At 44.0% G+C, this 15,133-nt stretch overlaps 1 protein-coding gene across 3 annotated transcripts in view; it reads right to left on the bottom strand.

Moving 5' to 3' along the window:
* The window catches only part of LOC132446429 (KAT8 regulatory NSL complex subunit 1-like), a 43,518-nt gene extending 29,054 nt beyond the window's left edge, over positions 1-14,464 (bottom strand). For 2 of the 3 annotated variants that reach the window (XM_060036705.1, XM_060036707.1), the window contains exons 1-2: positions 6,432-6,895; positions 2,685-4,107 (exon numbers count right to left, since the gene is read on the bottom strand). In XM_060036705.1, coding sequence (XP_059892688.1) covers positions 2,685-4,039 — 1,355 coding nt within the window. In that variant the 5' untranslated portion in view covers positions 4,040-4,107; positions 6,432-6,895. Of the gene's footprint in view, positions 1-2,684; positions 4,108-6,431; positions 6,896-8,873; positions 8,959-14,279 lie in introns of those variants that run through there. The other variant, XM_060036706.1, reaches the window with a different exon arrangement.
* Between the last annotated feature and the right edge of the window lie 669 nt (positions 14,465-15,133).

The raw sequence follows: 15,133 nt of genomic DNA, 5'->3' as shown, positions 1-15,133 counted from the left end.
ATCCGTTGTCAGTGCATGTGCATGTATCAGTGATACGTGGGTTTATCCAATAAGTGGTAGTGTACCCGTGCACCATTGGCATGTATGCGCACTTGTCTCTGTGTACGTGTGCGAACGAGAATGACAGGGAGAAAGAGTGCTATGCGGAGATGAATGAACGGAACGATATTTATATTTACAAATCGTGTAAAAATAAATAAAATAAAGCAGAATCAATTTGTGGCGCTCTGTGTTCATTCTGTGGCGCTGCACGACACATTAGTCTTTGCATGGGAAACACTGGATTTGAGTTTGAGTGATAAAGCATGAGGTAACCAATGCCGTCACAATGTTAAGCCTATATGCTAGGGCTGCTCGATTATGGGAAAAATCATAATCACGATTATTTTGGTCAATATTGATATCACGATTATTCAAACGATTATTTTTGAGTTTGAAAACATGCATTTATTGACACAATCAATTATGACATAGAAACACGTATAAGTATCCAAAATAAAACCATTTTCGTGTGTAAGTGTACTGTCTGCCACAACATTCTGAATCTAACATTTGATTTTTATAAAACATTTCATGAATACAATATATATATTAAGACAATCAAATATCACAGAAACACGTATAAGTATCCAAAATTAACTTTCTTCCTGTTTAAGTGCACAAATTTTGGATACTTATACGTGTTTCTGTGTGATATTTGATGGTCTTAGTATATATATTTTATTCATGAAATGTTTTATAAAAATCAAATGTTATCATATTGTTGTTAAACAGAAATACATATACAAGATGTACTTGGCAGTTCTGCCTTAAAGAACTCTTAGTTAAAGTCTGCTATAGGAGCTTGTTATCGTTCATCAAACTGTAACGTTACTGAAACTTTAATATTCCACACGGTAGGTCTACTCCAACATGTCTGTCAACAGTCGATGCTGCTGATTGGCGGTTCACTGGCATGTCCCGCCTCCTGCCAACGGCATACTTCCTGATGCAGCACGCCTGTTAGATTGTACTCCCTCTCGCCGCGTTGAATGCTTTCGCATGCGCGTCTCTTTCATAAACTTTCATAAACTCTCTAGGCCTACTGTAAAACGGAAAATGTCAAATTAATCGTTTCAACTCGATTATACGAGTTTGGAGATCGTTTGACCCCAAAATCGATATCGCGATCGAAATTCGATTAATTGCACAGCCCTACTATATGCTTATCTACAATAGAGGTTTGCAAGAATATCACCTCGTTAAGAGATGAACATTGACATCACTGCATAACCGACAAAAAAAAAAAAAAGGAAGACCGTCAATGAGCGGTCAATCAAGGCCTTCAAGGCGTCTAAACTAATTGCTTAATAAAGATGAAAAATGCCTTGTTTGCTGAATCCATCAAAAATGTCAGGGTTTTACTTGATTCAGCGTTATCTCCAACTACTCAGTGACGTTTACATTGCCAACGCTAGCATTTGGTTTTTGGGCAAAGATGCATAATGAGATGTGCCTAATACTATGGGTTGGCTTATATGGTGTATTTTGAAACATGCAACCCCATTTTACCGCTCCTGCAGCTTATAGAAGATGCAGCATTATTTTTTTAGATAGGGTACTGGGAAGTACGACCACAGTATCAAGCCAATGCAAGATATTACTTTGCTGTACTCATTACAGGGATTATTTTGCAGTTCTTTAATCCTGTATTATTTATATACTGCATTTTTCAAAATTTAGTTGCATTTTCTAGAAGCAAGTTAGCGTACGTAATATCGTAAAACAAGCCGCAGCGTTATTTTTTAAACGTCCGGTAAAAACAAGTCCTTCTTGATCTTCCCTGTCAAAGATTCACTGATATTTGTATGATTAACGGAAACTCCCAGCTGTGGGCCACATTGCTAAATCACCACAGGGACTAAAGAAACTATTAAGCTTTGAGTATGCTTTTATGACACAACACAAACATACTAAAGTGACCAATCCCTTAGCATTATGTATATGAAACATGAATATAGGGGGGTTTCTGAGTAGTGCATAACAAATGCAGCCTTGTCTCGCTACAGAGCCTACCAAGTCTTTATAGGCCAAAGGTCCAAAAGGCATCAGGCCTGGGTGGTAAAATCTGAGAACTGAGCTGTTGTTGCTAATGATCTACCAACCCCACAGGTCACTAGGTCTGTCAATGCTGTTGACCGACCCGCCTCTACATTTTCACTTTGCAATACATATAGCTAGGGATAGCTAGGGGGGGGGGAGAGAAAGAGAGTGGGGAAGTGATTGAGATAGAGAGAGTAGCAGAGAACGCTCCAGAAAATGTGGTTTCTTTCCACATGAAGGTATCGCCGCCTCTGATGGAGACAGCTATACCCCTCCCTGCAGGTTAACCTCATCAGCCACAGCCACTATTGTGTCACCAACACCTGTTGGCATTCAGAGCTCTGCCGTTGGCGGTAACAGTCCCTGTCCTTTACTAGGTTACAGAGAAGGAACAGTGCTTTTATAGTTTCTGGTGCAGAAGCAGTTGAGACATTTTCCAGTAAAAAGCATAGGCAGACCATTTATTTAAGGGATGCCTTATGGACAAAAACCAACATTTTCCAAATACTGTGGACATCCGTGTCAAATAAACCATAACCATTACCGCGAAGCAATGGCACTACTAGGTGTGAGAGGACACATTAAGCGGGGGGGGGGCTTACATTTTGACGTGCCGCTGTTCGACGTCTACCCGGGCCACCTCCTCTTCCTCCAGGTCCGAGTCTCCCCCAGAGCTGCTCTCCGTCACGTCCGAGTCAAAGGCGCTCTCGGTGGCGCGCAGATTGGCCGAGCCGCTCAGACACAGCCTCTCCAGCTCCGTAGGCATGGCCCCGGCCTTCAGGAAGCGACCTAGGCTGTCCCTACCAACCGCCGTCTGGCGCCCCGTCCTCCACGACGCCGTGGAGGGGGACACTTCCTGTCTGCGTCCGGGGCCCACCAGCCGGCTCAGAGCCGAGCCCAGGAAGCCGCCCAGCTGCTGCTGGACATGTCGCTCAACCTGCTTTGCCTGCACCACCTGCAGCCGCTTTCGGAGGCGCCGCAAACGGCTCTCGATCTGTGCCTGGCGGCTGCTGGTGAGCAGGCTGCGCTCTCTGATCTGGGAGTCCAGGATGTCCAGAGAGTAGGTAGGAGGCTGGGAGACAGAAGAAGTAGGAGGAGCCTGCAACAACACGGGTGAGCTCTGCTGGCTGCCACCTGGCCTCTCTCCATCCGCTTGTTGCGTGCAAGCCGATGAGCCGCGTGAACTATCCTCTTCTGCATTCATGTGTTCGTTGGGACCGCCCAGCCCAAAGGCAGGCGGTGAGGGAGGCTGTGCTGGTGGGGGGTCAGGGCTGTTACCATCTGTGGTGAGAGAGACCCTGGAGGAATGTGCCTGATGATGTCTCAGGGTTCTGATGGTGGGGGTGTTGTCCGAGTCTAGAAGGAGATTCTGGGGGTCCGAGGTAGCGGAGGCGGAGGGTTTCCCTCCGTTCACCGCCACCATACAGCCCGAGGTGGCCAGCTTCTTGGCAAGGCCGTTGACGGGAGCCATGGGCTGGCTGCCGCCATTGGTGTTAGCGCTCATCAGGCTCTTGAGCTGACCACCAGAGAGCTCGAAGGTCTGCTTCTTCCTCAGTAGGAAGTCTCCCCCTCCGTTGAGCAAGGAGTTGGGCAGGATGCCGTGACTTTTCAACACAGACTGTTTGATGAGGATTTCTTGCAGTGCAATGGATTCCTTGGACGACGGGACGGGTGTCACATCAGAGCACAGGTAGGAGGCCACCAGCGGCTGGAGCTTGCCCAGATTAGGTGTCTGGGCCGGGTTGTCAACCTGCTGCTGGCTCTGCTGCTCCTGGAGGGTGCGCTCGTCAGAGGCCTTGCGCCTAGCCGGCCCGCTGCTGTGCAGGAGAAGGTTGCTGGAGTTGGGGTGGTTCTCTGAGCTGCCCGGGGAGAGGCTGGAGGACGGGGCAGCCAGTTTGAAGCGGATGTGGTGAGCTTCGGCTGGGGCGTCGGTGAGAGCGGGCGCCATCGCAGCCATGCAGTGCAGAGGGACGGGCACCGTGGCCTGCTCCACACCACCCGCTTACAGCCCCGCCAGAAGACAGCCTGGAGCAACGACAAGGAGAGAGGGAGCTGCATTAACACACAGGTCCAGAGAGAGAGCTGCATTAACACACAGGTGCAGAAAGAACCACTCTGTCCAACAGGTAGAGATCGGAGAAGTCAGAACGGCATCAACTATTTGGCAAAGAGAAAAACTACACACCCGATAAAGCTATGGACTACTCAAGTAAATACTATTGAGAAGATGAAGATTGAGTTGAGAGATTATGTGTGCTAATATAGCAACCATTTTTCAGAAAGCCATGTCCGTGTAGGGGAGAGTGAAACGTAACTGGGACTCGAGTTGCATCTGCAATCAGAAGACAAGTGCCGATTTAGCATTTCAATCTAGTGGAACAAAGGGTTGATGTATGCATACACATCAATATTTGAGATGACTACAGCAACTGGAGGATTATCGAGAATAACCGTGGCCAGTATGGTAAGTGTTTTATTTTAACTATAACAGCAATATGCAGTGCTGCCTGTACTTAAGCTTGATGGGAGTCTGAGACATTGATTGAAAAAGGAGAGCTAAAGTGATTGTCCAGCCCTAATATATTCTAGAGGCCGATATAATGAGATGGTGGTGACTCAGTGACATTCTGTTGACCTGCTTGCCGCTACGTTGCTAAAAGTGATACTGCAGAGGCATCGGGAAACAAAGGCAGGTAAACTGGTGTAAATGTTTATCCCAACCAGACTCCCAACTGCTGTACTGCAGTGACCTTGGGCTGAGAAGTGCCAAGTCTGATGGAACAATAATCACATCATACAGCCACAGTCAACGCCTTAGCTGCAATTACTCAGAACACTCCGCAAAAAGGATTCCTGCGTTTTAATTCTAGCTGCTGTTGGGTGATGCACGCAAAGCAAACCATCCCACCCTATTGGCCTACATGTGTCCGTGTGATGCAGGGCTCCACGTAGGGCGTGTGATTACATGGATTGGGGCCTGCTGCAAGTACACATGATGTCACCCTTCATCCCCATGTAATTTCAGATGTACACAACAACGCCAGTACGTGCTGTCAAACATTTGCCTTTCTACGTGGATCACACAGGTTCGCTGTGGGTGGGGAGACTGGTATCTGAATTCGGATGGGTGTATTTGCAGCTTGACCGAGTGCTTCGTCCTGGATGTCTTCAGGATGAATAGGAGGCTCAGTGCTCCACCGCAGCGCGCTGCACAACGCCATGTTGGTATTTCCCAAGGATTATGCAATCCTTGGGAACCATCCACCTCACCCGCTTCATCAAACCCACCCGGTTCGATGGTAGAAATAACGCTCGAATGAAACCCCACTACGTATTTTATTTAATACGCATAATCAACTCTAGTATGGCATTACCTTACATGTCACCGTCTAACAAATGTTGGACGTTCCACAACAGCGACACACCGATCCTAACACCGTCCGTTCGCAGTCAAACTGTGCGCTGTTTACTTTAATGCTGTATATTCCAGTAAACACCGCGCTTCTGGTGGCACCGAGTATTACGTGTCAGCCGGGGCTGGTTGGGCCAGGCTCTCATTAGCTCGGGGCGAGGTGTACAATACACAAGTTAGAGATCCGCAGTTAAATGGGGGTTACATGGTGATAAGCACCGTAATGCGGACCGAATGTGTGTGTAAGCATGTCCCCGACACACCGCGTGTGGACGGAGCGCTGGTCCGAGGCTAACGATAGCCCAGCAGAGAGCTGCTCATGGGGAAACGCACCCTGCTAACACACTAGCCTGCAGGACAGGACAACACACCACCACCATACTAGCAGGACCCGACCACACACCACCAGGTAGAGCCACACACCACCGGGACCCGACAACACACCACCACGTAGACCCTGGACACACCAGCAGGACCCTCGGCGTTACGCGGGCCGCCATGTCGCTGTTTCTCCGCGGAGCACGTCGATTGAGCGTCTCACGGGTCTGGAGAACAGAGTGCCACTTAGCCCCGAGAGTCCAGCCCGTCTCACCGGGCCAGGAGAACCCGGACCCACAGGGTCTCACCGGGACACGGAGGATCCGGACCCGCGGGTCTGTACCCGATGATGGAAAACCATCACAACTTATTTCAACCTACGACTCCTACGTAGTAGCGAGTGGAGTCATGGTAGACTAGCCTTCCTATCTCCGGCACGGAACGGCTGCTCCGGGCTCCCAGCCCTTCACCCCCGCGGTACCGGGGACACCGTGCACGGGGGTCGGTGGTGATACCGTGTGTACGATTTAGTGTAGAAAGGTGGAAATGAGCTGGGTGGAGGAGGGTGAGCCTCTCGCCTCGCTGCTAGATCGCTAACAAAGAAAAAGGAGGAACCTACCACGTGACGAGGTCGCACTATCCGAGGGAATTTCGCGTACAATCCCCCGCAGTTTAAGTGAAAAAAAGGGAATATCGGCAACAAAACAAAGCGTCTTCCGTGGACCGACGGGCCATGGATTAATCCAGACGGTCTGAGCTCCTCGGGTACACCGAGTGGTCGGCGGGCTTCGTTCCGGAATCGTGCAATATGGGCGAATCACCGAACTACACCTCGTCCCCTCGGCGGTGGACCGACGATAAGACGAGGCCCGGAGATAGTGTGGAAATTATCAAATGATGTGCAATGTTTGAAATGATATTCTGACGAATAGTCAAAAAGCCCGAAAATCGAGCGTAATCCACACGGTGGTTCACCGCGAGTCTTCTTCTCGTTTTAGGGAGAGACGCTTAGAAAATGGCGGCTAGCTCCTCTCCCTCGGATTTGAGTCTGACAAACATAGAAGTGCTGTGTGTGTGTGTGTGTGTGTGTGTGTGAGTCTGTATGTGTGAGAGAGAGAGAGCGTGCGTGTGTGAGCGTGTGCGCGGTGCTTCGTGTAGGCGGGAGTCATTCCACGTTGTCGCCACTAGAGCAAAGGAGGGCCGAGAAGGACAGAATAAAACCTAAAAGAGGAGACCAGAGGGGGGCATTGTCTTCAAAGATGAATGTGGTTCTGCTTTCAACAACTAAATCATAACCAGTATGCAAACATTCAACCCCATATACATACAAACACGTATAAAATACCACAGCCCATAGATTACATGAACAATGTTGTTTTAGATATGCCAAATGTAAAAATAAATAAAGAAGAATATTAATAACACATTAAACAATATCTCTTGATTAAAGAGTATTTCTTTTTAACTATTAAGTTTGCGTTCGATGTAGTTTGTAGCGCTTAAAAATGCTCTCTCATGTTGCACTGTTACAGACAACACCCTCAAGGAAATGGGCAGAAGGAGGGGTTGAAAGACTGCGCTGCTCAGAGGAACAGGATCAGCCACCATTACACCGACACTCTCACGTTACAGCCACCGGCCACTAGGCGGAGCTCTTTCATAGGCGTGGATTACCAAGAGTTCCCAGACTGTTGTATACAAATACCAGGTAATATTTATACAACAGTATTGCAACGTCACATAATGGCAATTAAATATAATGGCTATACTTCAAAAATAAAGAAGGTGTTATTATTTAAGTGTGTTACTTTACATTAAACTATGGGATGTAGATAAATGTGGAGATTGATGCAATATCATGTCATATATTTGTGAATGCGTCTGGGTGAAAACACCATTGTAACAGTCTATCCTGAGTTTGATAAAACATCTTTTACCAATCTGATTATTTAAAATGTCTTCCTTGTATCAATTATGCTGAAGAGCATTTAGCGTGAACTCTACCCATACATGTAAATCCACAGCAAATGTTTCGGGTTGACTTTAAAGAAAAGTCTCCTTGTCGACTGAAATAAAACACAAATTGTCTTGAGATGAACTTGACAAATTTTTCTGACCGCTCGCCAGACAATAAAGCAGTTTAACCAATCAGGTATCTTTGTAATAGTCACCATGGGCACTGTACATGTTGTAGGACATGACTGATGTAACAGCTCATAACCGTTTCTAAACACAGTGCTCTTACGGCATCCATAGTGGTAAACTAAAATCATAGATATATATATATGTATATTTATATATACTATACTGATCGCTATCCGTTATATGTATCGATCGTTCCTCTCTATAGCAGTCGGCACTGCAAGTGAATGTTTAATGCACCTTGTTAATCTAATATAGGTGGCTTTCGATAACATGAAGGTGTGCGGTTGCATCTCAACAGTTAAGTTTTAGGTACCAACTTTCTACGAAAGAGGAATAGCTGACACTCAGTTATGGGATAGAGAAATTATCTCTAAAAACAACCATCTCCAAACCAAGGATGTGTCAAAGAATGCACACCCACTTCTCATAAGCCCTCTCATCTGCAAACAGCCATTCACAACACTGTTTTACACTTGGATAAAGGAAAAGTAAACCTCCAACAGAATATAGCCTGCATTTGTATTTGTCCCTCCAGCCCCCCCACAAATGGATTAATAACATGCGTTCTCCCGGTATGACATCAACCAACCATTCGACAAACCGACAAGAAGGTGTCAGCCTGAGTCAGTAAAGGTTGTTAAGGTTTGTGAACAACACCACTGTGAATGGATACCAGTGTTTTCAGATTGATTCACTAAAGTGCTACTACTAATGAACTGTGTTCACCATGTGCATTTACATGCTGGTCTATATAAGCTTTTCAACCTTATTATCAGACATACATTTGTATACAATTGGATAAACCTTCAGACTGAACTCACTAGCTCTGCCACACAACCACAGCTGATAATATTGATAAATGTACATAGAGCAACTCCATGAGATTTATCGATAACCCCCAAGAACAACACTTTACCTTAGATGTCCTCACTGAAGATCTCCATCTGACCATCAAAGAGGCCATTATTCCCGTTTCCGACTGGTACAACGTAATGTTACACCTGAAAGAAAGGGAAAATCAAGATGAGCTCGGAGCTGCTGATTGAGAGGGTTAGTTCAGAGTGTCAGGCTGACTTGAGATACTGTTCTATGGTCCGTTTCTAAATCAACCGGCTGCAACCTTGTTCTATGACATGATGCTTAAACCAGAATCAGAGGGTTCAACCATATCCTGATGAGTCATTATACTTCAATTGATATGTGCAATATTAAAGGGTAAATTTGTCACAAGAGCAACCTGTATTTAATAAATAATTAAAGCTGCAATCCTAATTCTGTAACGAAACCAAGAAAAGACTTGTACGCATAATGTTTGGGTATGGTCAGCAGGCCCGTCATTTGACGTCACAGGACTGGTCGTATGAACCTTAGACTAAGTACTTTACATTTAAATATAGCCTCATAGCCCAATATCGCATAATTAGATTCGATATATATATATTTTTTTCAAACAGCAAACGACCAACATTTGGCTAATTATGGGCGGGATAAGGCGTTCTCATCTCATGATAGAACGCCTGTAAGAATGCTTCAAAAGTATGTTATTGGTGAGAGAGAGGGGGCGGGTCGGTTTCAGTTTCATGGCTTAAGCTGAGAGGCTGAGAGAGCGGAACTTCGGATAGAGGTATATCTGTTTCCGTCACATGTTTTCAGATAGTGCTTTTTCAATTCTTCTCATTATCCTTCTCCTTGTGTTGGTCATGTTTTTTCTGTTCCTGACAAGCTTTCCCAGCCCATAGGAAGATAGAGAACAGATTGTGTTGGGGTAAACCAGGGTAATGCTAGAATCCCTGACCCTCTCAGCCTACCTTCTTGCCATCTTATGGTAGAGGCCACCTTTTGTTCATTCAGGACCTTTTTCCATCCAATAGTCAGAATGTCACTCTCTGTCTCAAGGCTCACCCACTTGCTCTCTTCTGATTTGGGGTATAAAGCCAGAATGTTTGATTGACTGGTAACCGAAAACGTCCAGTAAGGGGTAACTAAATTAAGCCTTTCAATTACAGAGGGAAATTTAAGTCCATGCATCACTGAAAGCTTTTCCAGAGCATTTTACAGCTTAAGCCGCCTATGTAACACAGGCCTGCCACCTTAACTACGTCGTCCAAAAAAATAATAAGATCTAACAAATTTTCTTTAGATGAACCCTGTATCATCTAAAATACAATGAAAACAACATACCAAAGTAAATTAGAAATGCTAGGGTTATAATATGTGATATTTGTACCAAAAGAATGATAACAGGCGAGAGATAGTTGTGAAAATCGCCTATCAAATTGCAAATGCACAATATGGCCAACAGATGAATAACGTTTAACGTATACGGCCCAGTTATGTAAGCAATGTAAACAAATGGCATGTAAACAAATGAAAAAGTAGTCATTTGTAACAACACTAGAATGATTAAATCCTCAATTTTGAGTCCATAATAACCATTGTTAGCTATCCGACAGACAATTCAAACCCCAAACAATACATGAAGCATGCAACAAGAGGTACGTATTTCATAACTGGGCACATCAAAGGCCATATTTTTCACGTAATTTTATCTGCAACCATATGAAAGCTGAGACTCTACTCATTCCAATGAGGAATACATTTACCTTTTCCTAGTTACAACCAAAGATTATGTCTTACTTTTGTTGATTTAATCGTCAAAGTTGTATTTGTCTCATAAAACCACCATCAACGAGTGATGTAGTTTCTGGGAGTTATTTAGCAACAAACGTTTTTTGCAATTTTTTTGTAGCTATGAGGGTTTCAGAGGAAATGGGTTAATTGCCTACAATCAGAACACATGTTTTTCTTCGCCATCTGTTGGCAACAATGCAATGCAATTGTTTGGCAAAGGCATTCAATAGAGGGGTCAAATGTAAAAAATGCACACTGGGTTCCCAAGATATACAACAGTTTGTAATTTGTATCTCATCAAGTTTAAATTGTCAATTTTGCATTGGTTTGCATTGGATCTATGAAAGTGATATTCATTCTAAAACTCGTCATTTCAAAAACAAATTCCCATGCTGTGTTCAAGCTGTTTTCTAGGGATGGGCAAAATGATTCTTTTCCGGGAACTAGTTCTTTCAGTTCAGTTCACTATAACGATTTGTTTATTTGATTCGTTCGTTTTGATTCGTTCGTTACGTCAGATTACGTCATTTGGTGTCTGCCGCCCCCCCCCCCGCGAGACGGCCGTGAGCATAATTTAAACCACTTCTAGGCTCTAAACCCCATGGAAATCGAGAAGATACACTATATAGTATAATCAAACGTCCCACCAATATTTATACCACTTGCTTACTCTCTATATTTCATTCATGGTTTTACATTTATAATTTTATTTTACTTTACATTTAATTCTTCATTGTTCAGGCATTACAGAACTTTCATGGTCATAAATAAAAAATACGAACTGCAGTTTAATTTCTTTGTTTGTTCTTAAATTGACGTAGAATGGAGCAAAGACTCCTGGGATTGGGAAATGCGTTTATCCAATAAACAGATGGAGGTCAAGTCTATTTTCGAAAAAATGTAGGGGGATATATGAGTGGCCCCACGTCGAATGGTATGACCCAAGATACGTCAGACAGAAGCGCGCATATTCGACGGTACAGCCTTGTCATTGGTTTACCCAGGTGCCATTGAAACACCATTGCTACCTCTCATTGGCTGAATCTTTGAGAACGTTGTAGACTCAATCAATATAAGTTGCGGGGAGACGAAGCTCTGTTCGTTTGTATATTTTATTTACGTGACCATATTTTTGGTTTATGTTTAAAAAAAAGAATCAAAGAACCAGTTCTTCTTGTTTTGGGGAACCAGTTCTTGTCGTTCACGTTCGGGATTCGTTCGTTGTAACGAATCGGTCGCGACCGACACATCCCTACTGTTTTCCCTCTAACCAGTAGTATCTAAGTAGTATCTAAATTCTAAGTCTTCTCAATGCCGTGGAACGCTCCGTTCACTTGCATGGGCACTTCACAACTTCCGGCGGTGAATTATATTGGATAATTCACCGTTGCTAAGTATAATTGACCGCTGTCAAGGAAAACAAAGTAGTTTTTTAAGTAAGTTAAAAAAGTAAGTTGTCAACCCCAGTGTCTTCGGTTGCTAAGCGACGTCAACGTCTTTGGCGGACAATTTCTCTGCTGATCAACACTACAAATGCTGGTAACAAATAGATTGTAAAAAGACACACCATGTGAAGTTATTTTTTCGTTTTGGCAAGTAGCCGTTAGAGGATGGGCATGATTAATCGACGATCGACTAATTGATCGTTAAGAGTTTGGTCGATTACGTATTTTTTTTTTAGATTAAACTAATGCAGTGTGCGATTAAACATTTTACCACACAGGGACAATATTTAAATTTGCGGCTCCTCCCCCGCAATAACAATCCCGCTTTGAACGGTGAACTCTTTACGCCTAGCAGCTATAAAAAGCTATAAAAAATATAAAAACGAATGCGCCGACTTTGGCTCAGCCTGGCTCCGCCCTCTTTCGCTATGTAGCTAAGATGGCTGCCGTTGAGTAAGAAAAGTGTACATCGCCACACACTTCGCGATTTGACCGTTTTCAGTACACTTATTTTCGCCCGATCTGAATCGGAACGCCCTACGTGCTCAAACTTAGACTAGTAAGTACGGATAGTATGGATATTGGAACACGGCGATGTAATCATGAAGCGGACGAGGCCACGGCGAAGTCTGGTGTGGGACCATTATGATTTAAAAAATGACTTCTTGGCGAGGTTAGCATCGAATCAGAAATAAAGAACTTTCTTAGCCCCTGGATTGTGGAAAGTTGTTTCCCCGCCTTGCCAAGGTAGCACGGAGGTATTTGTGCATCACGGCAACGTCGGTCCCCTCAGAGCGGGTGTTTTCAGCGGCTGGACTGACGGTCACCATTGTGGATTTAAATGATAACTTTTCATGCCAAGATTTTGACTGTTTATTGTGCAATGGTTCAGTTAAAGACTGTAGCGAAAACACAATGAGAAAGACTACATGTCTCGTATGTGCCGTCACGCTCCCTGCGACTGGCGTGGACTGAGTTTCAGCATAACTGAAACTCTCCACGTGCCCCAATTTATAATGGTTTTCACCTCTTTCGATGCTTTTATCCTGCCCTTGGAAAAAACCTAACATTATCAAACTTCTTCACGAAAATGTTAAGTTTTCTTTGCATGAAAAATTATCATTTAAATCCACAAACAACATATGTGTAATCCGGGGCATATAAAGACTGGGACCAAAAAATAATACTTTCTCTCCATTGAAACCCATTCATATTTTTCGATCTCATAGGTCCCATGGGCTCTACCAGAAGGGGCGTGACTTAGCCACTCTATAATGTATAGAATGTTGCCAATCATTATTGAAAGTAAGCCCCTTCAGGGCGAAGTAAAACACCTCCGCTGCGCGGAGTCCTGTTCGCCCTGTTTGTCCTGTCAGAGCTTATTTCCCCTGAATAATGACCGGCGTTCTATACATTATCCCGTTCTTACTGCCATTGCATTACTTGGGTATGTTATGTTCAGAAAGAAAAAGGACTATTGAGGAAGAGGTTAACCGGGACATTGGAACACACAGAATAGGAACTAGCCACTGCGATTTTAACCTAACAAAAACGAAGACCCCGTTGACTTTGATTAATTGAGATATGCCTGCAATAGAACCAGAGAACGGTGGCTTGTAACTCTGCCGCCATCTGATGGCCGTCAGTGGAACTGCACTTCTCATCTACGACCGCATATATGCATGACAGCCAAGTTAAGGAATAGCTTTGCTCTGCAATCACTTCCCTCAACAAACTCACTACCAAATGTCAAGGGTTATTGTGTGTGTGTGTGTGTGTGTGTGTGTGTGTGTGTGTGTGTGTGTGTCTCAATGCCGAATAAATAAATAATAAAGTTCAGCAGTAGTTATTGGTATGTGTTGTTTACAACCACAGAAAAACACAAGTAAGTTGGTAACTGATTATACCAGTGGTCTACTGGCCACGCAAACATAAATTATTAAAAACTCATATTTAATTTAGTCATGGTTTAGGCATTCATAATGTACGGTGTTAGACAGGTCAACACTGGTAGGTTTGATGGATCCCACTCCTAATGCACACTGTTAAACACTGGTGAGTTTGATAGATCTCACTCCTAATGTACGGCGTTAGACTGTTAAACCCCAGCAAGTTTTAAAGATCCCACAGGACGTGAACACACCACCGCCAGCGCCACCTACCAATCACAAACGAGCTAGCTCGCCTGCTAGAAAACATGCTAACAGTTGTTAGCATGTTTCCTACATGACTTACCGATGACTTACCGTTTTTAACACATTTGGCACAAACGCGTTGCAGGAAAAAATTGCCGAATCATACCAAATGCTAGAACTTTCCAATGCATTAGTTGTTTTCCTCTGACAGTGGGCCTGTTTAATTAATATTAGCGATTTATTAAACAAAATCTGACTGAGCAGCTTGCCCTGTTACTAACGGCGGACGACTTGATAACAATACGCCCCTGACTCCGCATTGGTCAGTTCTTCAAATCCAAGCGTCCTATTGGCTGTAACAGCTTTCACTCCTTTGCAAATACCCGTACAGCGGAAACGTTGATGAAAGTTGATATCAGAAACTTAATTATAACAAATAATTTGACTGTCTTATAAACTAAATATTAACAATTATGTCAAGTTATTTATCATTTCTAAATATTTGTGGTCACCATTGTCACCCTAGTTAGTCATAACATCACACATTGTGCGCCAGCTATGTCCGGACGATTTAACACTCACTACAACTCAATTATATTAAAGTGTTTATGTATTACATGTTGATTTAGAAATCTGACCCTGAGAACAAATTTGTTTAGAAAAATGTTCCCCACAATTTGCAATACAGAGATACTAACGGGATGATGAACCATTTGCTATGCCGATTGAAGTTACATTTTTGTAAACCATAATTTGCAATCACTTCTATGGCTATATAGGTGATTTCTTAGTAGGTTCTGCTCGTTATAACTTGAAGAACAACAGCCAGCAGATCATCTACAGCCAGAGCATTAAACGCATTGTGAGCCAGCTATGTGGTTAAGGAGTGGACCCTTGTAATGTGGACGCTGGTGGGACTGGGTGGTAAACAAACAGGCTGCCGTACCATCAGCTGCACAACGTCG

Source organism: Gadus macrocephalus, chromosome 18 (genome assembly GCF_031168955.1).
Source record: "Gadus macrocephalus chromosome 18, ASM3116895v1".
Classification (NCBI taxonomy): domain Eukaryota; kingdom Metazoa; phylum Chordata; class Actinopteri; order Gadiformes; family Gadidae; genus Gadus; species Gadus macrocephalus.
The sequence above is the reverse complement of the archived record's forward strand: the minus strand, read 5'-3'. Positions and strand labels throughout refer to the sequence as shown.